Source organism: Dermacentor silvarum, chromosome 3, assembly GCF_013339745.2.
Source record: "Dermacentor silvarum isolate Dsil-2018 chromosome 3, BIME_Dsil_1.4, whole genome shotgun sequence".
NCBI classification, from domain to species: domain Eukaryota; kingdom Metazoa; phylum Arthropoda; class Arachnida; order Ixodida; family Ixodidae; genus Dermacentor; species Dermacentor silvarum.
In genome coordinates, this window is record NC_051156.1 from 118,373,360 (window position 1) to 118,397,370 (window position 24,011).

Here is a 24,011-nt window from a genome sequence, read left to right on the forward strand (position 1 = left end):
AAGGCCTCAACTCGTGCTTCCCGTCGACCCTGGTGCAGTAGGGGGTCCATGTTGCGGGGGATAGGCGCAACGGTGAGTGTTGAGCGGACATGATCTGGGACTAGGTGGAGTCGGGCTGCCTCCCGAAGGGTACCAGTGTGTCCGAGAAGCTGCAGGAGGGCACGGCCTGTGGGTGTGAGCGTTAAACGTTGGAGCTGAGTGGCCATTTGTGCTTCACATAGCTCCGTGAAGGTGTTATGTACCCCCATGGCAAGGAGTTTGCTTGTTGGGGCACCAGGGGGGAGCTTTAAGGCCACCCGATAGGCCCGACGCATCATGGCGTCAATTTGGTCGCGTTCTTGCTGATTTAGGTGATGGTAGGGGAGGCCGTAGACGATTCGACTCACTATCAGACTTCGAACGAGCTTGAGAGTATCTTCTTCCTGCATTCCATGGCGGCGGGTGGTGACACGGGCAATCATGCGGGCCACTTGTAGCGTTGTGTTGCGCAAGAGTGCGAGGGTATGTGTGGCGCGACGGTTGGATTGCAGCCACGCACCTAGCACTCTGATGATGGAGCGGTCGGGGACGACTTTGCCAGCGAGGAGGACCCGGATGGGATTTTCCTGGGCAGTCTGGCGGGGCTGGGTTGTGGAGTGGCGAACTCGGAGCAGCTCGGATTTTTCGGTGGAGCAGGCCAGCCCGCGGGCATGCGCATATTGCTCGACACAAGTGGCGGCTTGCTGGAGGTTGTATTCTTTTTCGCCGAGGGAGCCCTGGGTAGCCCAGACCGTAATATCGCCCGCATACATGGCATGGCGAACGCCCTCGATGTGTTGGAGTTGATGTGCCAGGCCCACCATGGCCACGTTGAAAAAGAGGGGGGAGATGACCGAACCCTGCGGCGTACCCTTATTAGGGACTACGAGGGTGTCTGATCGGATCGTCCCCATCCCGACAGTGGCAGTGCGATCAGTCAGGAATGCTTTGACGTAGTTGAAGACACGGCGGCCGCAGTTCAGGGCTGCAAGGCCTTCGAGAATGGCTGGGTGGCTAACGTTGTCAAATGCACCCTTGATATCAAGCGCCATGATGACGTTTTCACCATAGCGGGGTACGGGTTCAATGACTTCCTCTTTTAGTTGGAGGAGGACGTCTTGAGTGGACAGATGCGCACGGAACCCGAACATCGTGTGTGGGAGCAGGTTGACATCTTCGAGGTAGGTCTGAAGGCGGAAGGTGATCACGCGTTCGAAAAGCTTGCCCAGACATGAAGTAAGGGAGATTGGACGCAGGTTATCGATTTGCAACTTCTTGCCTGGTTTCGGGATAAGGATCACTTCGGCATGCTTCCACTCCGGGGGGATGGTGCCGTTCTGCCAGTGGGTGTTCAAGAACGCCGTGAGATCTTGCAGGGCAGTGTCATTGAGGTTACGGATAAGCGAATATGTAATGCGGTCAGCCCCGGCAGCAGTGTTGCGTGTGCTTGCGCGGACGGCCGCATACACTTCCTCGATCGTTATGGGGCGGTCCAGGAGGGCGTTTGGGGAGCCTTGATAGACAGTGTTGGCAAGGGGTGGATTGTGATCGCCAAAGCATTTTCTCCGGAGCTGGTCGAGAAGGTCGTCATCAGTACCTCAAATGTGTGAATGAGGCGATGGACGGCCTTGTTCGTTTCAGTTTTGCTGCGGGTGGGGTCGATGAGAGCCCGCAAAATGCGCCACGTGCGCGCCGTCCCCAAAGAGCCCTTAAGGGTGTCCGTGAATTGCGCCCAGTTGAGTTGGGCTAGGCTGGCGGCGTATTCCTCTGCTTGGGTGGTGAGCAAGGCAATTTTGACCTTAAGTTTTCGATTATGTTTTTGAGTCTTCCAGCGGCGGAGTAGACTACGACGTGCGTCCCATAGGTGGAGCAGGTGGCCGTCTACCTCGGGGGTCTGGGTGGTGCGGGTGATGTGTTTTGTATGGCGATCTTTGGTGCGGCGAAGCTGTTCGCACCAGTCCGTAAGGCTGGTGTTAGCGTCGAGGGTTTGCTCGCTATCGCATCGGAATGCATCCCAATCCGTGATTTTGGCTTTCCCGATGGGACGCCGCAGAGCATCCTCAGTGAGTTGAGTGCGAATGATATAGTGGTCACTACCCAGGGTTTCCATGAGATTTTCCCAAGTGTACGTGGAGCTAGCTGCCTCTGATGAAGGTAAGGTCAGGGCAGGTATCACGACAAACACTGTTTCCGATGCGGGTGCGTGTGGTAGGATCGGTCAGGAGCTCGAGCCGGTAAGTGTCGACGGCAGCGGCAATTTGCTTGCCTTTGTGGTCAGAATTCCTGTAGCCCCAGCTTGTGTCTTGGGCATTGAAATCCCCGAGTAGGATCAGATCCTTACCCTTGGCCAGTGTACAAGCACCTCGGATGAGGGTATAAAAGTCTGTGTGGCGTTGACGGGGGGGACTATAGGCATTGAGGATGAAAAGGCTGTGCTTGCTGGTCTTTTTCCGGCGCCGGAGCACGATCTCTACAATGACATGCTCAATATGAGTGTCTGGGATGACGTCATGGGCAATGACAGTGAGCGCCTTACTGACGAGAATGGCCGCTTTGCCCTCGGTCGGGCTGTCATAGGCCTCGTAACCTGACATGGTTGGCGAGGCACCTAGCTCCTGTAGGGCGATGACGTCTGGCGGTTCAAGCTGGGTATTTATGTATTGTTGAAGGAGGCTCCGCTTACGACGGTAGCCTCGGCAGTTCCATTGCCAGATTTCTAAACGTTTTTGCTGAGATGCGGTGGTGCTGCCCATGTTAGTTCCGAGAGGTGGGGGGTAGGGTGAGTTGGGGGGCCTTGAGGATAACTCCGGGGCCGGTAGCTGTCTGCGCGGGGGTGACCGGGTTGAGCTGAATCGGGGGGTTGGAGGTAGGAGTGGGCGTTCGTTTCTTGCGGAGGGAGCCGCCTATTTCCGCAAAGCGGGCTTCAAGGTGTGTTTCGACATCCGCGATGCGTGTGCCCAGTTGTGAGAGTTGGGCAGAGAAGCTCTGCGTAAGTTGGTGGTGTTGGTTCTGTTGTTGTTGCGTGAGTTGTTTCGTGAGTTCTCGCAACATTTCGTGTAGTACGGTATATGTAATGGGGGGTTCCTGGGGGGATGCAGGAGGATCCGCGCAGGGAGGGGCCTGGTGTGTGGGGTGGAGTGGGGGGTGGCGGCTTGGTTGATAAGGGCGCGTAGTTCAGCCATTTCACGGGCGTGTTCGGCTTTAAGTTGTGAGAGTTCTTTCTTAAGCTGCTGGTTCTCTTGGGCCAGTGCTTCATATTGAAGTGTGGGTGGGGGGTTTGAGCGCGGAGCGACGGGGGTCTTTGCCACAGTCGACCAGCTTACCTTGGCGGTCCTGTCGGGCGGCGGGGCGGCAGGCCGGCCGGCTGGTGCAGCGGAGCCTTTCTTTTGCAGGCCGGTGCGTTGGTCCTGGGTGGCGTGGCGTTCCGGCTGGGTGCAGGAGCTGCGTTGCTCGGGCTGGGAGGGTTGAAGCTGGTCCAGGCCGGCTGGTGGGAGCGGCGGAAAGGACTGTGATCGGGAGCGGGACCGGAAAGGGGTCTTTGAGGAGTCGTCATCGTTACTGAACCACCGGCGGCGCGCGCTTGGCGGCTGGCGTTGAGGGGTTCTGCTACGGCGAAGAGTTTTGAGACGTTGAGGACACTCCTTGGCCCCTGAGAGGTGTCCCTCCCCACAGAACTTGCACTGAGGAGTGCAGGGGTGGTTCTCAGTGGGGTTCAAAATGCCACACTGGCGGCACACGGCAGCGTCCGGAGTGGGGCAAACGTCCGAGCGATGACCAGGCTGGTAGCACACCTGGCACACTTGTCGGGTTGGACGGTACGGGTGGCACGCTACCTCCCCGCCGTAGTAGAGAACGTAGCGGGGAACAAGGGAGCCTTCGAAAGTTATAACGGCCATCTTCGATGTCCCAAGCATGCGGGCGCTATGGATAGTAACGCCCTGCGTCCGCACTCGCAGGTTAGCTTTTAGTTCATCTGGAGAAGTTCCAGGGTCCAAACCATGTATAACGCCCCGTAGAGTGTTGTCAGGGGCCGCCACGTAGGTGTTGAAGTCATGATTGCTCCCGCCGAAGGCGAGCGTGGACACTCGACGAAGGAGCTCAGCTGTTTCGATGTGTGGAGTGCTTGCGATAATAATGTTCGACCCTGTACGGATCCGCACAATAAAGTCGTTGCCGGTGCACTTGGGGTGGTAGTTGCAGGCTGCCACCACAGCCCGAGACACCTGGTGAGTTGTGAGTGTCTTGATATTTAGGCCCTTTTTGGGGCGCAGAATAATCTTGAAGTCGTTCCGAGGTAGCGGCGGTAGCCGGCGACGCTGCCGGCGCGTCTCTCCGGGCGAGCTCTTGGCGTTCGCTGCGGACGCGTCGGGCGTCGCTGCCGTTTGCGTGGTAGGAGGCGAGTTGTTTACCTGGGCGTTGCTGGCAGAGCCTGGCGGGGACTGAATTCCGGCCGGCCCGGTAGCCTGGCCTTCCAGTTCTCGTGCTCGGTCCTGGCGCTTTTGTTTTTGCTTCTGGCGCCGGGAGAGCGCCAGTTCCCAGTTTGTGTCGGACTGTGTCCCTTGTTGTTGGGCAGCCTGCGGGAGCAGCGGGGAGGACGCTCGGTCGTCGTCACTGGCCGAGGTAAGTTCCTCCATCTCCTGTAGGTCCACGAGCTGGGGCGTCGGGGGGGGGGGGGGGGGGCTTGAAGGGGCTGCATGGCCGGAGATTGTCCGGCTTGCAGACCCGACGTCGTAGGTGGTGTATCCATGGGGCTAAGGAGGCTAGCAGGTCATCGCTCGCCGAGTGCGAGCTAGGCCTACTTGCGAGTCTTAGCGGGTCAGCGCCCGCTTCGTTCTTCTCGAACCGATAGGAGAAGGTGGGATGGTCCTACCGGTTGAGAGTGGGGTCCTCAGGGTACCGCTGATAAGTGCTCGAATCTCCGCCACAGTGCCTGGGGCGATAGCGAGGTGGACCGGTCAGAACGGGCAAATGTAGCGGAGCCGAGGTGACGTGCGACCGCTCAGCCCGGCGGCCATGTTGATCTCCTCGGAAGGGAGGCGACGTTTAGCTGCGGCATCAAGTGCCTATTTATATCAGAGGCTCCGGTAACAGTCACCAACGCCGTACGCATTTTGTGCGAACGCGGGCAAAACGCCAACGGCGTCGACAACAGTTCTGCGTGTTGCCGGTGCTGCTGAATGTCCAAGGTTATACACCTGATAAAGCTACTCTCATTACTCCGTATAGCTCTCTACAAATTTGCTATCGCAATTGATGCTTCGCCTTTCAGGTGAAACTGCGACAACTTTTGAAGTCGTTATTAGAAGTGCCGATTGCTTCACATATGTGAAAAGTGTGCCCTAGGAGTGCCAATCTTTTGTAGAGTGGGTCTCAATGCTCTCCATGAAAACTGCCCGCTCGACTCACCTGAAATAAAAAGAAGTGCTCTATTACGAATCATCGGGAGTGTATTTACGTGTTTCATCAAGACGAAGCAGTGAGTGATGCAGGCACTGGGGAGGGTGTTTTTTTGTTTTTGTTTTTTACGCTGTGCTCATCTTAGATCTTGCCAGTGTTTCTGATGGGCATGTCTCTCCCAACAGCTCCACTCGCCCCCGTGCTTGGCCTGAAACTCACCTTGTTAACCCTCTCGTGCAACCTTTTCCCCCAAGAAAAAAAGTGTTGGCTACCTGCCCGACGTTATTAAGTCACGATTTCCAAACCACACAAAAATGTACACGAGCATGTGGAAAATTTATAACTGTATGGGTAGGCGACAGAAGTGCGAAATGATTTGACGAACACCTTAACCCATTTACTGCAACTTTACTGTACACTCTAAAAACATTTGCAACCTTTGGGGTGCATTTTTGCCACACAACAATAATCGTCACCTGTCTTGCTTGCGTTTCCTATCTTGAAAACTCTGCACTTGCTACTTTCCTGTCGAGAACGCTGTGTCACGCTAATAACGCTCTTGTCGTTCGTGACCGAGAAGTGCCGGGCGCACAGCGTTAAAGAAAGGAAAGCCACGCAAGTCAGATGACGCTTATTGTTCTGTGGCAAAAATACGCTCCAAAGGGTGCAACTGTTTTTAGAGTGTACATAACGAAGAGCTTATTCACAGGCGGAAAACCTTCCTTGACAGAGGTTTATGCGACAGCGTCAAAACTCGCTCTAGAGTTGCATTTGCATTCCCAGCCCAATTCGCTATAAGAGGCCTCAGCAACGTTTTAAAGAATACTTTGAAACGCTCCTCAGTGTAAGCGTGGTCATTTCATTCACATATGAATTGTCCACAGTGAGTGAGATGTGGAAGCAAGGCTGATGTCAGAAGGTGGCACAACTTGCTGCTTTTTTTGACGTCGTCTGCCTTCATGACGCGCTGAACAAAAGTGCAGGTGAACATACCAGCGAGCGGTCGCTTGGCTCTCACTTGGTTCCTCTCCCTGACGACCCTTGGCGAGAAATATTCTTCGGCCAGGCTTCCTGACGCTGTAGATCGCAGGGGAATTCGTGGTACTTCACAGTAGCGTCTCTTCTCGCGTTCGAGTTGCACAGCGGCGCACAACAGCTTCGCGACATTACACCGCTAGAAAAAACCGTCTGCCACACACGCGCACACGAAACAACCGTAGTCAAGCACAGAAAACCTAAGGCAAGCTGCTCACACACACGATCACACAAAAAAAGCACACGAGAATGCGCACTAAATTTTAGCACACCAACACTGATAAATCCTGCGGCAACCACAATGTAGCACGAACAGGCGTCTTCCTTGTGTACTGTAGCAGTGGCGCCCTCACCAAAAACAGCGGCCGCAACTGTCAGCTTTGCCGAGACGCGCTCGCCCATTGACGGCGACGCGTCGCAGCACGGAGCATCTGTTTTTTATCCAGCGGCCGTGGTCCGTATAATTGCTATCGCAACCCGCCGTGGTTGCTCTGTGGGTTTGGTGTTGGGCTGCTGAGCACAAGGTCGCGGGATCGAATCCCGGCCACGGCGGCTGCATTTATATGGGGGTGAAATGCGAAAACACCCGTGAATTAGATTTAGGCGCACGTTAAGGAACCCCAGGTGGTTGATATTTCCGGAGTCCCCCACTACAGCGTGCCTCATAATCAGATCGTGGTTTTGGCACGTAAAACCCCATAATTAAAAAAATGCTATTTCAATCAAAGTTATCATGGTGGTTGCCGACCGAGCCATGATCCTGGTCTTCTCAAGTAGAGGTCAGTACTTCGGCGGCAATCTTTGCAGACAACGGTGCACTCCCTGAGCCGTGGCGACGGTGACGTTTATTCCAAAACTTGCGCTTGCAGGGGGTTTCTACTACACAAGGAAGTCGTTCCACCAGATGTATTGCTGTAGTGGTAGTGAAGAACCAAACACTAGCGTAAACTGTCAATCACGACACTAAGTTTTTATTTGGCGAAACCGTGCCCAGGGTAAGCGAATGACGCTCAAGGCACAACGATAACTGGGAGCACAGTCGGCGATCGCCGAAATCTGATGTACGAATAAGAAGCGTCGGCTTTGTATACATGACTCATTGAACCGTCTCGCGTAATGGCTGGGGAACGCGTAAGTACTAGAATGTACGATGTAACAAAGAAGATGCATGTTCCGAAGCCGCCCCGCCAACGCAACGAAGGGGCCTCGCGCTGGAGAAGGTTTTGATTAAGCCATAACTGTCGCGTTGCTTGTTTTCTGTCTTGTGCACACCTACGACGTGTTCGCACACCTACGGCCCGTCCGCGGGAGCCAAGGAGAAAAAGCATGCCGTGCGCAGCGCTCGCACCACGCGCGCGAGGAGAATCAATTAGGAAAGCGCCGCGGGGAAGATAGTATCGCTGCTTCGAAATATCAAGGGGTATTACGCTCAACTGCTTGCGCCACGGGTGCGTTTGAGCGAGCGCCACTGCCGTACCAAAGGAGATGTGGTAGACGCTTCGTCCATCCCCTATTTCACGCGTTTGTCAGGATTACTTCAACTTCCGTCGTGAGGCGCAACCCAGATGGCACTCTCCCACACGACCGTAAAACATGAGCGAGCGCTAGCCGACGGGGGAGAGTAGGAAACGACGATAGGAGACAGTGGTGACGGTTGGATCGGCTGCATGTAGCTGGCATTGAAATAAATAGTGGCGTTGCCACAATGTTCCGGCTCTGAGCGTCAGCGTGGGGCGCAGCGCAAACTTGATCTTAGATGATTACACAGACGCCACTATATTCGATTTGACGTCTACGACACGCAAAACTCAGCGGCTATACATCAGCTTACGACTGACTTCGCGGTGTCCCATCCATTTGCTGTGCTACAGTGTACTACAGAGCTACGGGCGGCTATTCTCACATCCAGTGACAAGAGTAGCACATTTTGTTTCGCGCTTATCTCTAGGATACTCACACAAATTCTGAGGGTCGAATGAACTTCATCTTCATGTTCACTCGTGCGGATACGTCGGCAGGGAGCACAACGGCTAAGCGATGGATGCCGCACTCTTGACTCGCGTTGAAAGGTATCCTGAAGTTTCGAGCTTCGACAATGATGGTGTCAAACCTCGAGGGTTTGCAACTCGGGAAGCAGACGACCTGTTCGTCAGATGTTGGTGTCCGGGCCTTGAGTCACGTCACCAACAGGTAGCAATCATAGTACGCTGTTGTCCTCAGAGAGCCGCAGTGAGCTAAGCGAGCGCACTGGTTGCGGCATCCCACGGCTGCCTCGGTATCCATGTTACGCTACAGACGCAGCTACATGTAACTGTAGTGGCTAACTATGTTCACAAGGCTGGAGTGCGCGCGAACTCATGTGCTCCATTCACTACATGCTATTTTGTTCGGACCAACTTTGTCCTGCACCAGCTTGACCGACGGTTAGCAGCCACATCCAAATTGCGCATTTTGTCAAATAGCTCGAAACGAATTGAAGTGTGCCAAGGCGTCTAGCCAGGAGTGGTCAAGAGTGAGCGCGCGCTGTAGTTAGCGTACGTGTGGTCTGACTTTTCGAGGTTAGTTGAGTGTTCGAAACTGCTAGAAATTAACGAGCCGCCACGGCTAAAACATTGATAAAGCAGTGTGGCCGAAGTTTCATTCCTACACGGGTAGGCGCCGCCAACCGTTAGAGCGATAGTCGGTGATAGTACGACACTTGAACCTCCAGAAGTAGGTAATTTCTATCGAAATTCTAAACGCAGGATTTAGGCTACTTCTTCTTGTTTATTAAACTGCGTCAATCAATACACACAGTAATAGTAGGAAGAAGCGCACTGATCCAAATACCCTCTTGATTGACTTCAGCTATTGGAAACTTGCTGCCGCCTATTGTAATCTGCTATATTCTCCTATATGACACAATATAGCAGCCAGAAAAGATTGAGGAGAACGCTTCTGTTCAAAGAGCGGTTGAGAAAAAGGAGCCTTGATGCTCCGCTGGCGTGCTCCACGCGCCGCACAAGACTTATAAAATTTGGCTGAGAGATTCACAGCGGCGAGGCTATACCCTCGGACTGTCTTTGTTCACCAAGACGGTTCTGGACCCCTCTAGCACATGTCACCCGGTGACAGATGGGGACTTAGATATATAAATAACTACGCGTTGCAATTTGATGTTTATTGCTCCACTGTGTAGCACGATTTGCGTGCTTGCTGTTTCGACTGTACAACTGCCTACTCCACTTACGCATTTCTCTGGTGCCTATCTAAATTTGCATATTTCCGTGCATTCTCTCTTTTCTAACCTGTGTCATCTGTATGAAGTGCACAATGGGAAAGCACAGTCGCGAAACAGAAAGTAGTTGTGCATGTGCACATCTGTATAATGATCACTATTTCTAAGTAAAGTAAATGGCCTTCGTGCAACGATTCGATTTATTTCCGCTTGACAAGCAACAGTGTATGAATTGCTGTTTCTCAGGGGTCAAATTGGGTTCTTCTCTTTGATACCAAAAGGTGCTCGAGTCCCATTTTGTAACTGATATGCAGATGAAACATCTAAAGATGTATGAGCAGCTTTCTAATAAAAAAAAGGCTATCTCAGGTGCAAGCGATTTTCCAGGCTATTTTTCAGGCTTTTTCAGGTAGAACATTATTTCTCTGAAAATTGGCTGTCCAGCGCTGGCTCTTGAGCGTGTGCTCATCTTGCAGAAAAGTGTGCATGACGAACGGTCTTAAACATGAACATTATGCAGCTGAGGCACATAGATCTCGCACGCGGTTTCATCCTACACGCTAGAGCCTCTGCTGCGGCTTTTTTGATCACGACAGAGCACATCTTTTTTTTGCTCTTGAAAACTGTAAATGAAAAATTCGGCAGAACCCATTTCACGACTGTCGACGGTAAAGTGCTTAGCATTAAATCAAATTAGGGGCACAGCTTATTCCCACTATCGAAACGAGTTATGTATGAGACGGTGCACTGAATCAGGACTCCTCTATCGTGTTTGATGATGATACTGATGATTGTGATAACGTCAAGCGCTGACGCGCCATTGCGGTATCACGTGCACTGATATCAGCAGCGGATAAGCAACCGCTGCTTAAAAAAGTGAGTCAAACGAATAAATGCATACACCTTGTTGTGCACCTGCACTGCTGTTTCTTTGAGTACGGCTGCTCGCCTACTCGGCTGCCGCACGCTACTACATCCACTGGCGACGAGGATGCGATCACGCTGGCTTGCCACTTGCTTCTTCTGTTGCTGCTGAAGACGACGACAGCGTGGCCGGCGCTCCAATGGCGAAGGTGGTAAAAATTGATAATTTTGATGAAACGAGCGAGAGCTTCGTGTCCTACTTGGAAAGATTTGAGCTTTACGTCTCGGCAAATGATGTGGCTGAAGGCAAGAAACTAGCTGTATTCTTTACTGTAGTAGGACCTCGAGTGAATGAGGTATTGAAGAACCTGCTAATACCTCACTCCCCAGTCAGCAGAACGAATGACAAGGTCACGGCTCTGTTGAAAACCCACTACAATCCCCGAAAGGCCGTGATCACGGAAAGGTGCCGATTTAACCGAAGAGTGCAACTTTAGGAAGAGGCCGTAGCCGAATTTATTGTTCAGCGGAATCACCTGGCCAGAAGTTGAGATTTTGGCAAATTTCTCTACGAAGCGCTTAGAGACAGGCTTGTCGCCGGGCTACGCTGCGCCGACACTCAACGCGAGCTGTTTTCAGCTGAACAGCTGACATGCGAAGAGGCGTGCAAAATCGCGTTAAATCGCAAACTAGCTTCTACACAGACTCAACAAATGAAATTAGAAGAGCCCCAAGGTCGACCGCAAAGAGCGAAAGGGCTAGAAGTTAATGTTCTGGGGAAAGGCAATCGTGCTAAGGACAGCTATCGGGTCAAGACTGAACCACTAGAGTGCTTCCGTTGCGGCAAAAGTCATACGACCTAAGGTTGCCGATATCGCAAGTACAAATGCCATAATTGCGGTGAGCAAGGTAACTTGAGAATAAAGTGCAGGCAGCGCACAGGCAAACCGAAGGCGCTGAATGCAATCGATTGCCGGGAAGACGATTCGGACGAAGATCGAGAAATTTACAGTATGACAATAAGTAAGTCTGCGTACTATGTCACTGTTCGCATGGAAGAACAAGCCATAAGAATGCAAATTGACCCAGGGGCTTCCGTCACCGTCATGCCGAAGTCGGTTTTTCAGCGCAAGTTTCCACACTTGACGGTCAAGAAAGCGACTGTTCCTTTAAGGACATACACAGGGGAACTGGTGCCGGTCGTAGGATCGGTGAACGTGCGAGTCGAGCATGGTGATCGATTTGAGGTTTTACCTGTGCTGATAGTATGTGACTGTGGACGAGAGTTGCCATGTCTGCTTGGTCGCAACTGGCTGAGAAAGCTTAAATTGAGCTGGCAGGAAGTTGAAGCTGTACAGCAAGACGATGCCGTGAATGAAATAAACAAGAAATTTGAGGCAGCGTTTTCACCACAGATGGGATTGATAACGGGCTACAAAGCACAAGTTCATTTGAAGCCAAACAGCAAGCCAGTATTTTGCAAGGCCAGTCCCGTGCCTTTTGCGTTGAGGCAAGTTGTGTCCGAGGAAATGGGCGCCTTAGAACAGACTGGGGTACTGAAAAAGGTCACCAGTAATGATTGGGCAACTCCTTTGGTGGTGGTACCTAAAGATGGAGGAGCAAAAGTGCGGCTGTGCGGTGACTACAAAGTCACGGTGAACCCGGTGCTTCTGACTGAGCATTACCCTCTTCCTTTGCCAGAAGATTGGTTCGCAATGTTAGCAGGCTCAAAGTTATTCTGTGTTCTTGACCTTGCTACCGCTTACCAATAAGTGGAGCTTAACAAAGATGCGAAGGCGATTTTAACAGTAAACACACACCAAGGCCTTTACCAATACCAGAGGATCCATTACGACATCGCAAGTGCTCCAGCCATATTGTAGTCGCTCATGGACACTCTTCTAAAAGGTATCCCTCAAGTAGGGTGCAACATTGATGATGTCATCATTGGAGGTTCGAATGCTAATGAATGTCGCCAAAAGCTGGAAGAGGTGTTGACACCGTTGCAGGATCACAATGTGACGCTGCGCATGGAAAAATGCAAGCTCTTTTGCAGCGAAGTCCGCTACCTGGGCCACGGAATTTCAGCGGAGGGAATCAAGCCACTGGGATCGAAAGTAAGGGCGATTAAGGATGCACCCGAGCCCACGAATAGTACGGAGCTGAAATCTTTCCTTGGAATGGTAACATTCTACTCCAAGTTCCTGTCGAACTTGGCGACCATGGCTGCGCCGCTCTACGAGCTCCTGAAGAGGGGCAAGCGTTGGAATTGGACAGGCAAGTGTGCCCTTGCGCTTCGAGAAACGAAGAACTTGCTCTCTACCAGTCCGTTACTTGCTTACTATGATCCAAAGCAGCGCTTGGCTATAAGCTGTGATGCTTCGCAGTATGGGCTCGGCGCGGTTTTTTTTTTTCAGGTACTTCCAACTGGTATAGAAAAACCTGTTGCTTTTGCGTCCAGGACGCTATCGCAAGCTGAGCGTGGTTATGCCCAGATTGAAGGAGAGGCACTGGCGATAATCTTTGCTCTCAAGAAGTTTCATCGCTACCTATATGGCCGAGAATTCACGTTGTTCACGGACCATAAACCACTGATAGGCATCTTTGGGCCACGCAAGCAGGTTCCATCTTTGGCGGCTGCTCGCATGCAACGCTGGGCTTTAATCTTGGCTTATTATCGTTACGAATTGAGATATCGAAAGTGATCTCAAATGGAAGTTGCAGATGCGCTGTCCAGACTGCCTATTTCAAGTGGAACCAGGATCGATGAGACATATACCCTCTGTGTTTTTGAGATTACGCCACTGACGGCTAAGGATGTTGCTAAAGCGAACAAGTATGACGGCACGCTCAGCAATGTCTACCGATATACACTGGAAGGATAGCCAGCACAAGTCAAAGACACTGAACTTGTACCGACGTGCTGAGCTATCCCTGGAAGCAGGATGCGTCACATGGGGAAGGAGTGTTATTGCGCCAACAAAGTTGCACGACGCGGTGTTGGGACTGTTGCACGCAGAACACCCTGGGGCGTCAGGCATTAAGATGCTCGCACGTAGCGTGCTATGGTGGCCAGGACTAGACGCAGACGCAAAACAGTGCTCCCCGTTATGCGCTTGAGCCATGGCCGTTTCCCGCCCGCTGCTGGCAGCGAGTGCATGTGGATTTTTTTTACTTTGAAAAAACTACATTCCTCTTGTGCGTAAACTCAGTTTCAAAGTGGATCGAAGTGTTTCCTATGCGTACAACTACAGCCACGAAGAATATCTAGCACTTGCGTAGTCTGTTTGCTGCTTACGGATTTCCTAACAACTGATTTCTGATAATGACCCACAGTTTTCGTCGCATGAGTTGCAGGACTTCCTCAATGTGTGTGGCATCCGACACACGTACAGCCCGCCTAACCATCCGGAATCTAACGGGGCTGCCGAAAGGTCGGTGCAAACTGTTAAGAGGATCCTTCGCAAGCAGTTGAAGCACGACAACAAAGGAGGTAGCTGCAGACGAATGCGGTCGAGAATGGACGATTTCTGGCTGGCCTATCGGACAACACCAAACACGACAACAGGCAAGTGTCCGGCCGAACTGTTTCTGAAATGAATGCTGCACACAAAACTGTCATTACTGAGGCCATCGTTTCGGGATGGCATGCAGACCAAGCAAGAAGTGGTAAAACGGCAGCATGACCGACGGAGATCGACGTTCCGTTCATGCAGGGAAGGAGAGTGGGTATACGTGAACACGGTCAGGCAGGAGAAGGTTTCATGGACGGAAGGCCGTGTAGTGCGGTTAGCCAGCCCTGTGCCCTATCTGGTAGAGACTCAGAACACAGTCCGGGCACGTTCACGTTGATCATTTGCGCTTGCGCAGTTGTTTCCAACATCCAGGATTTGACATCGGGGCGAAGTCCTCCAGACGACCCCGGACCGAGGACTTTGTACGTCATCAGGAGGCCCACACCACACCCCAGCAGGCATATCACGAGGCGGACACGGCATTACCTCCCCTTCCGGATGAAGCAACCAGCGCGGACCCGCCACCACCACCAGACGGGAAGGAATTGCAATTGCCCGCTGCGGACAACGAACATCCTCAGACGCAAGCTGAAGCATCTTCCAAGGTATATGTAAACTTGTAGCGAAGCTTCCATAGAAGCCCATACGTTCCAAACATGGCGGCTTATCGGCGGTTCATGGGGCTTAGCGCCATCTGCGTGAGGAGGGAACACTTCCGGCGGGAAAAAATAATTTGACGTCACATCCGTTAAAAACAGAAGTGACGTCATTTTGCTCTCATAGGCGCGAAATTAGTTTTCGGAGGCCTGCCATTAGAGCTGTATATTCAAATGCCCCGCCATTCGACTTGATGGGCGTTCCGAGCTTCAGCGCGGAAAGCGATGCAGCAAAAGGTCAGCCGTACGGGTGACGAAATCGCATCGCTGCACAGAACATACTTTCTTTGGAGGCCGACGAACACTTTGGGCGTAGATTGCGTAGAGTGCTCGTCCTTTCGTCGGACACCAAGCCCGTCGGCCAGCGCTGTCGCACGAAAACAACTAAAGTAAAGAAGTATCTGACGGTCGCAACTCACTGCTTTTGACTGTACAGGTTAAGCAACAATAAAACTGCCCGCGTCACCTACTTCAGACAAACGTCTACATGCAAAACAACAGAACATGTGAGGCGGGCGTATTGTAACAGGTGAACTTTACGAGCGTGCCTTTCCACGCACTCCAATAGCTGCATTGCATTGCAAGTGATAGCGGCGTCAACGCTCGCCGCTATCGATGGGCGCTCTCACGGAGGGCGCTGAAAAAATGTATTTATTAATAATTATCAAGTAAAATAGAGTTGTATCTCCTCACCATGCGTATATAAAATGGATTAGGAATTTTATTCTTGTTAAATGAATATAACTGCATGCGTGTCGTTTTAATTAAAAAACGTCTTTTTCTTTCCCAGTGTTTATTCCCTCCAAACATAGCCGCGCTTCCATCGCGACTATCCACCCTAACCACCCTTGCTGATGTAGGTGACAATTGGTTCTGAACCGCTTTTCGCGCGAAGCTTCGCGACCTATGTGGATCAACCTTGCATCTTCCGTCTCCCCGCCAACCCTGCGCAGAAGCCAGCGTGCTCAGAAACCACCAGACCGATATGCCTCCCGCGATTGCCGTCACTGAAGCCGATTAATAAAAACTGTGATCTCGGGGGGGGGGGGGGGGGGGGGAGGAATGTGATAACGTCAAGCACTGACGCGCCACTACGGTATCACGTGCACTGATATCAGCAGCGGATAAGCAACCGCTGGTTATAAAAGTGCGCCAAACGAATAAACGCATACACCTTGTTCTGCACCTGCACTGCTATTTCTTTGAGTACGGCTGCTCGCCTACTCGGCTGCCACACGCTACTACATCTACTTGGTAGCAGAGCGTGGCGCGTCAGCGCTTGACATTATCACCATGATTATGATTTATTGGCCACCCCTTTGAAACGGAGCGTTGACGAATAGTCACCTAGCCAGCGTGATTCAATCAGGTGTCCTATACATGCTTTTATTTAGCATTTTGCACACATTTCATTAATCTTTTTTTTCAATATCTACCTCGTATCTCTACCTATGACTGTAAGAGATCCAGTCGTATCAATCTCCTTTCTGTTTTTTTACAAAAATAATATAAACGTCGCTCGCTTATCTCGGCTGCTGGCCGGTTAATGCTTCCATCCACTTTAAACCCAAGCGCTTCTGGAAGGTGTACGTTACCTACTGTTCTCACTGGGTGAATCTCTTTGCATTCCATTACGATGTGCTGAGTGGTCTCCGGATCTTTGGTGCAGCATTCACATGCCTCATCTAGTTCCGAATATTTGCTCCGGTATGTTTTGGTCATTAGGCAACCAGCTCGAGCCTCAAATAGCATTCGTTTGTGTTATCGTACCGATTTTTGTTTCTAATTTCTTTCTTTTCATTTTTGTAAATATCTATTGTCCTTTTTGTTTTACATTTCTTGCATCCAATTCACTGTCTCTATTTCTATCACTCTCTTTCTGATGACTCATCTTTGTCTCTTTGCAGTTTGAATTATCCTGTACTTGGCTGCCAACATTCTTGACCTCTTCCTCCGTTCTGCGTCCGCGCTTTTCAGATAGGGATAGTTGTGCACTTTAGCAGCCCATTTATTTTCATCCATGTTTCTGAGTCTTTCAAAACTTATTTTGCTCTGTGCTTCTCTGACTTCAAGAGAGACCCAGCCCATGTCACCTTGCGCTTTCAAAAAGACCTTGCACTGCCTCATTCGTGGTTGCACCGCGGGCTACCAAAGCAGCCAACCGGCCTACTGATCTTTGGTTAACGTCCAACCCGGAGAAAACACCCGATTTCAAGCACAGAATGGCATTTGCGAACGTTGGCGCTGGCACCATTACTTCTTTCCAGATTCATTCAATACACTGGGCACCATATAAGCGGCGCCACCGCGAAACCTGCGAATGACCTACGAAATGCATGGTGCGCCACTCCGCGCTCACGCTGAGAAACTCGCCATGCAGTAGTCGGGCTGCTTTTTCGCAACTTCTTTAAACACGCTGCGCCATCTAATAGCTCTGCTGAGAAGTTCGCACTTGGCGTCCGAGCTTCATGGCAGAGTGCCACATGCCCAGCGCTTTCATGGTACAGCTGGGTAAACCTTTGGCATGAAAGACGCTCATGGAAATCGGCACGTACCCGGTGCATTTGTGGCACAAGCTGCGAAAGCATCGGGTTGCTGTCCTTGAGGATCCCGCGATTCGTGGGTTTCATTCCGGCCAGCAGAGGAGAAATTTAAATTATCTTTTTTTTTTCATTGTAGGGCGGCCTACGCCTACTGGCACATCCACGTGAAAGAAAGTTGGCGTGAAATAGGTTCATTGAAGACCACCGCAGACCAATTGACACATACAATGTGCGTCTAAGTGTTTCGTTGAGCAGCGGTAAATACCCAGTCCTGACTGTACGGGGACCTATGTTGGCGGTAAAGACGTTCGTTGAAGAGCGGCACATGTGTACACATTGCCACGTGCTCAATGACTCAAGTTGGACCAACGGTTGGTTTCTAACGCTGTTCCGTCAGTACAGCGAGCCCGATGCTCTAACCATTTGGCTTGGACTACGGAGTGACTCAGATTGCCGGGAAAGCTGTTAGATAAAAACTGACAAATATATACAGATAGGTAGACAGATTGATAGTTGGTCCCTGGAAACTCCGTGAAGTACCCCAACAACGATGACGTATAAATACTAAGCGATTCCGACGATCCCCAGAATTTCGGCAGAATGTTGCTGGAGCGGCAGGTGGCGGGTGATGCCTGTTTGCTCCCCATTCAGAAGGCGTTCAGTGGTGCCATGTATGTGGCGGTACCTGGTGAGCGGTGCCCCTAATGCTAATTATAAAAGGTCCATAGAGTGTTCGGGTGAAGGGTGGCTGTCAGCGGATGCCCGAGCACCATGCCGTAATGTTTATAAAGGATGTGCGGTGGCAGGAATTAAAACAAAATGTCACCCCCTTATGCAGGTTTTGGCCAAGGAATCTTCCTAACTTCGTCTCAGATATACACGCTGTTCTACTTCAGCAAATACCGTGCCTTCGCAACGTCAATTATCAACGTCGCCTTCGCCATATCCGGCATGGTCAGCCCGTTCGTGCTCTCCGGACTCGAGGATGCCTACTTTGTGGAAGGAGCCCTGCTCATTTACGGAGGAATAATGTTAAACTCAACCATCATCATCATATTGGCCAAAAATCCCTCCCAATTTACAGACTGTGCAAGCCGAAGTCATCCCAACTCGGCAGAGCGTGGAACCTCGAAATCAACCCATTTTGTCGCCGTTGCCAGACTTCACAGGTATGATCCACCGAGTCTATGTCGTATTCAACCTACAAATATGACCATCTGGTAATCACGATAGGGCAGCACAAAGTTTTAATTGGTATGCTTGGTTCTACGTTATGGCTTGGTGATTCAGCGCGCATAAGTGGAGCCTATGTGCATAATATATGTGGATATTCATATCACGTGATTGTTTTCCTTTCCGTATCATTCACACGCAGAGGCTTCCCCGGGTGATTACCCTCCTTGACAAATTCTGAGCCGAATGACTTCGTTGCCTATTGATGAGTCAGAGAGTTAATTCTAAACTTTATATTTAAGTTTTCTAAAATATGTAGTTTCAATAATTTTTCTATATAGGGTGGCGTGTAATAAATATTTTACGACACCTGAATATGTTATCCTAGCAAAATTTCTTACGTACTACTTCGCGCAAGTGGAATGAAAGCGGAATCACAATAATATAAAAATATGTAGAAAGCATAATATTATAGTTATCAAAATTTATGGGAGAGTGTATAGAATCATTCATCTATAAAAGAAAGCATGACTAATAATAAAACACAACAAAAACAATAACAAATGGCACTCACCAACGAAGTATAACCAGCAGGCCCTAAATTTCCGTGCCCCGTAAAATGCAAGTGTAAAGCCGCCGCTCATGCAAACAGTCAATTACTTCCAGTATTGTCTTAACTCTCATATTTGTTTTCGATTTTCCAGCGAACAAAGACACTCAGCAGATGCTTCGCAAATGTCTGGGCGCCAAGAAAGCGCTTCCTTCAAGCAAGTTGGAGCACTATTTAGAATGCCGGCATTGTATGTTTTGGTGGTTACGCTCATCATCGCAGACCTCACAACGGCGGAATTTTATGGTACAGTCGTAGACTACGCCCGCGACCGAGGTTTAGAGCCACGTGACGCCGAGCAGCTGGTGACCTTCGTTTCACTGGGAGCGCTTCTGGGTGGTCTCTCTGTGCCCCTGCTGACTGACTGCGTGCCGTTCATCCGCTGTCCTGCCTACGCTGTCAGTTTACTGGCCGTTGGTGGGTGCCAAATGGTTGCCCCGTACCTATCTGGGTTTACAGCAAATATAATGCTCGCACTATTGGTTGGAGCATTCATGGGATTCATCTTGTGCAGCAAACCCGTACTCCTTGCGGAATCATTCGGTATCCGACGTACGGCGGCATGCCTGGCCCTCATCGGCGTGATCAGGATACCGGTGTCCCTGGTCTGCCCTCTCCTAATTGGTAAGCGTGCGAAAAGCGTCTAAAAGTTTAAAAGGAAACTTTCGTTTATTAAACATGCAGCCACTAATAGCTCCACTACACGTGATGTCAGCCGACAAGAACGAGTCCCAGAAAAAATAAATTAGCGTAGCTTGCACTGGAGACAGCGGCGTTGATGGGCACCTAGCTAGTCCTGGCTTTTGGGCTATAGGCAAAGCGCTGCCAAGTCATCGCCAGCATTTTCCGGAATTTATTTATTATTGAGTGATTATTGATTAGCTATTGATTGGTTATCGCAAGGTATTCGCCACGTATTTGGGCTAGGCTACCTAGTCATCCCCAGCATTTCCCGGAATTTATTGATTATTTGTCGATTATCGATTAGCTATTGATTGGCTATCGCTTGGCTATCGCAAGGTATTGGCCACGTATTTGGCCTAGGCTAAGCACTACTAAGTCATGCCCAGCATTTTCCGGAATTTATTGACTATTGATCGATTATTGCTTAGCTATTGATTGGCTATCAATTGGCTATCGTTGACTGATTAAGCTTAAGTAGTCCCAACCATGCTTAACTTGACTTATGCAGTCTCAGCTTCGCTAGTTCACAGGGGTATGTACCATTGCGGTTGGAGCCTTTCTGCACAACCGCCAGGGTCGGCCCACATTTTCTGTTCGCATGTTACGTACTAACGCTCGGCTTAAACAGCGCCGCTGTTAAAATTTTTTTTAATGCGCTATGTATGCCCCTCATCTTTAAATTAACATTGAGTGTATTTGCTAAAACACCAGGAATTCGGCGTTTAGCCTACGTGTGTACACGGAACGCTAAGCTCAGGAGAGTGAAGGCACCAATCTCACACCCATGGAACAGAAACCTGCGCATAGTCCTTTGGAGTTGCAACCATACCGATACACCAGGGCATGTTTAAATGTTGTTGGACATCACAGCTCACCAAATACGCATGTAAATTCATTATAAATATTAGTACATTTTAACAATTCACGCGGCTCTAAAGCTATTTACTGCGATGACAGCTGCCCCTCACAGTGCCTAGCGCAATCATATATTAAAGATATTGATGATAATGATTATGATTTTTATGATGATGCTAATAATAAAAAAGCAGTGACAGATGCGTGCTTTGGGGAGTGACCAAAAGTGAGGTGATTTCATGTGAGTGTTAAACAAATAAACTTTAAAACGTACAATTTAATAAATAACATTTCATTGACAGGTAGGGTAGAGATACTTTGTGCTTGAACAGTCATTCTAGATGAAGCGTAGTTAAATTTCTTGAAGACAGGATGAACGAAGAAGCAATTGACCAGCGTGGTTAACAATGCAATCATTGACATTCGCAAAGAATGTTCTCTGTGGCGAGGCATGCATCTTTTTAGGTGTTTTACAATATGGAAGCACAGAAAGACAGCAGAACAGGAGAGCCTAATGGCAGATCAGACATTAGCCCTGTAGTTTCAAAAGTATATTGTTTTGAGTAAGGATCAACGCCGGCAGTATTATAAACAGTGGTGTGTAAATATGTATTGAGATTTGTGTTTCTAAATTATTGAATATTGATTCTTGCGACTGTTATTGCTTTCAATTTAGCATGTAGTTTTCACCTTGCAACACCACTTACTTTAGAGCGCCTCTGAAAGTTTATTTGTGCTTATAGCGCGGAATAATCCATCTACTTTTTGGGCAATCAACCATAGTCGGCATGGACCACGTGCAGGATGGACGAAAATAACAGCGGTTCCTCGAGCTGTGTTGTAAATATATATGCGGTTTGATATGTTGGCTCGACGCAGCACGCAAGGCAACTCCTGCGAGCGTTGAACTTCATCGCTCCTTTTTCTGTTCCGGTTCAGCGAAAATGGTTCAGTTCAGATTAGACTCCTGCACCAAAAACATAGCTGTTCAAGCCGCTGAAAACCTGTTGAAGTTCATTTGCATAATCTAAGAATATTTGCACGAAACCAGCATAAATATTATTTGTAAAAAAGCTTGCGTACATTCCGGGGGCCGTCTATCCATCTATGTATGTTTGTGTATTTCGCGCCAACCTGGGTCACTATGTAGTGCATGGTCGAATGGTTAGAGTATCCGGCTGATGTGCTTAGAGAAACCTTAGGGTTCGAAATCAACCATCGAACCAATTTTAGTCACTGAGTAAGTGGCAATGTGTACATATGTGCCGCACTTCAACGAACCGCTTTCTCGCCGACATGGGTTACTGTAGTTGCGGGAGTGGGTATGTACCACTCTTGAACAAAACTGTCGGACGCCGGGTCTGTAATACGGTCATTGCACAGTCTACATACCCTCCCACCCTGTCACTCTCTCTCTCTCTCGCTTCTTTCTCTTCCCCTTCTCCCTTCCACCAGCCTAGTGTAGCCACCCGGACTTGGGTTACTAGGTATGTGGCGGTAGGTGTGTGCCGTACTAGACGGACCGGAGAAGTGTGGCAGGGCCCATCTCTCGAGGACTGTCGACGGTAGTGCGTTTATCATCAAATCAGTATAAGGACAGAACGTACTGCCACCTTCGAAACGGGTTATGTATGACGCATGTATACTGCAGCATGGACTTAAAAACACTTGGTGTCATCTGGTGGCGTAACCGCGAAGCCTACGCATGGCCTCAGAAATGCATGGCGTGCCGGTGCGCGCGCACGCTGAGAAGCGCGCCATGGGGCAACCCGCGGCTGCTCTTTCGCTCTGCTATCTGGACACGCTGTGCCATCATCTGGTGGCGCTGCCGAGAAGTCCGCGCGTTGCCTCCAACACATGAGAATCGTGGCGCACCGGTGCCTACGTACGCTGAAATTTGTTTCCTCGCCTGACGCCCAATCAGTAGCTTATACACAGTGACCAATATTGACGAGACTTTCATTCAAGAGTGGCACATACGCAGTGCATTCATGGCGCAGCTCGCTAAAGCGTTGGCAGGAAAGACGTTCATTGAAAAGCGGCACATGCCAAGTGTATTTGTTAAGCAGCCTGCAAAAGCGTTGGGTTGCTGTCTTTGATTAGCCCTTGTGACGGTGGTTCGATTCCGCCCAGCAACTGATAGAAATTAAAGGATTTTTTTTTTCATTTATTAGCATGCTTACGCTACTTCACGCACTTTCGGGAGTCCATCTGTGTTTCGATGTGTGTTTGTATCAATGTTTGAGCTGGCACATGGAACATGGGAAGGAGTAGTGGAGCCATCGCTAATGTTCGCAAATGCCATTCTGTGCCAAAAAAATCGGAGATCTTTTCAGGGTTTGAAGTTGACCGAATATCGGCACGCCGGTTGGCTTGGGGAGTCAACGGTAAAACCAGTTCAGGCAGTGCAGGGTGACGTGGCTAGGGTCCTCTGTTGAAGTCAGAGAAGCGTAGATGAATATTAGTTTTGAAGAAAGGCTCAGGAATACGGGTGAAAATAAACGGACATCTGAAGCACTCAAGCATCTGTACCTAAAAAGCGTGGATAAAGAGTCGAGGAAGAGGTCAAGAACGTTGGCAGGCAAGTACAGGGTAATTGAAAGTGTAAGTAGACAACCAGGAGTGATCCAAAATAAAGTGAGAGCAACATATAAAATAAATTGGATGCAAAGAATCGAAAGAAAAAAAAGACCATGGAAATTTACAGGAATGGCATGAAAGAGATTACAAGGGAAAGTGTGCGCGATAACACCGAGGGCAGTGTCTTGCTGTTGGAGGCTCCAGGTGTTTGCCTAAGTATAAAACATACCAAAACAAATATTGGCGGCAAGATAAGGCATACATCTGCTGCAGCTAAAATGAGAAGACCACTCAGCACAGTTTAATGTAATCCGAAGGTATTCACCCAGTCATACCTATACCTAACGTACACCTTCCAGAACTGGTTGGAATTAAAGTGGATGGAATGAACGCACCAGTCAGCAGTCGAGATTAGCAACAGTTTTGTTTAGTATTGGTGAGAAAAAAAAAGTAGGGAAGAGATTGACCCTACCGGATACGTTGCACGCTTAGGTAGCGGTACAAGGTTGATATGGAAGTTTTGAAGCAGAGCAAAAAATTAAGCAGCTCTATACAAAATACTAGAACAAAAAGCAGGTATAGCATACATGATTCCCTCAAGCAGGCTAGATGGCTATTAGGCACCGCCCCGTTTCAATTGGGTACTTATTAATCTATCATTATCATCATCGAAGCGCTAATAGGAGTTCCGCTGAGTGCACGTCTGATAGATAATTTGTTTCGACGGTGGCAATACGTTGTGTCGCTGTAGTGATTGTATGCCATACGCATTTCCGTGAACACTCATCGTGAGGTGGTTTCTGCAGCAATGAAAAAAAAATCAGGCAAGTTTGCACTCGATCGCGCCAGGCTTAGGGACAACGA

General features: G+C 49.8%; 1 protein-coding gene across 4 annotated transcripts in view; it reads left to right on the forward strand.

Moving 5' to 3' along the window:
- LOC119445743 (monocarboxylate transporter 12-like) overlaps window positions 1-24,011 on the forward strand; it is a 438,947-nt gene that overhangs the window by 411,103 nt on the left and 3,833 nt on the right. For all 4 annotated transcript variants that reach the window (XM_049663576.1, XM_037710029.2, XM_049663579.1 and 1 more), the window contains exons 5-6: window positions 18,084-18,414; window positions 19,123-19,652. In XM_049663576.1, coding sequence (XP_049519533.1) covers window positions 18,084-18,414; window positions 19,123-19,652 — 861 coding nt within the window. The remainder of the gene's footprint in view (window positions 1-18,083; window positions 18,415-19,122; window positions 19,653-24,011) is intronic.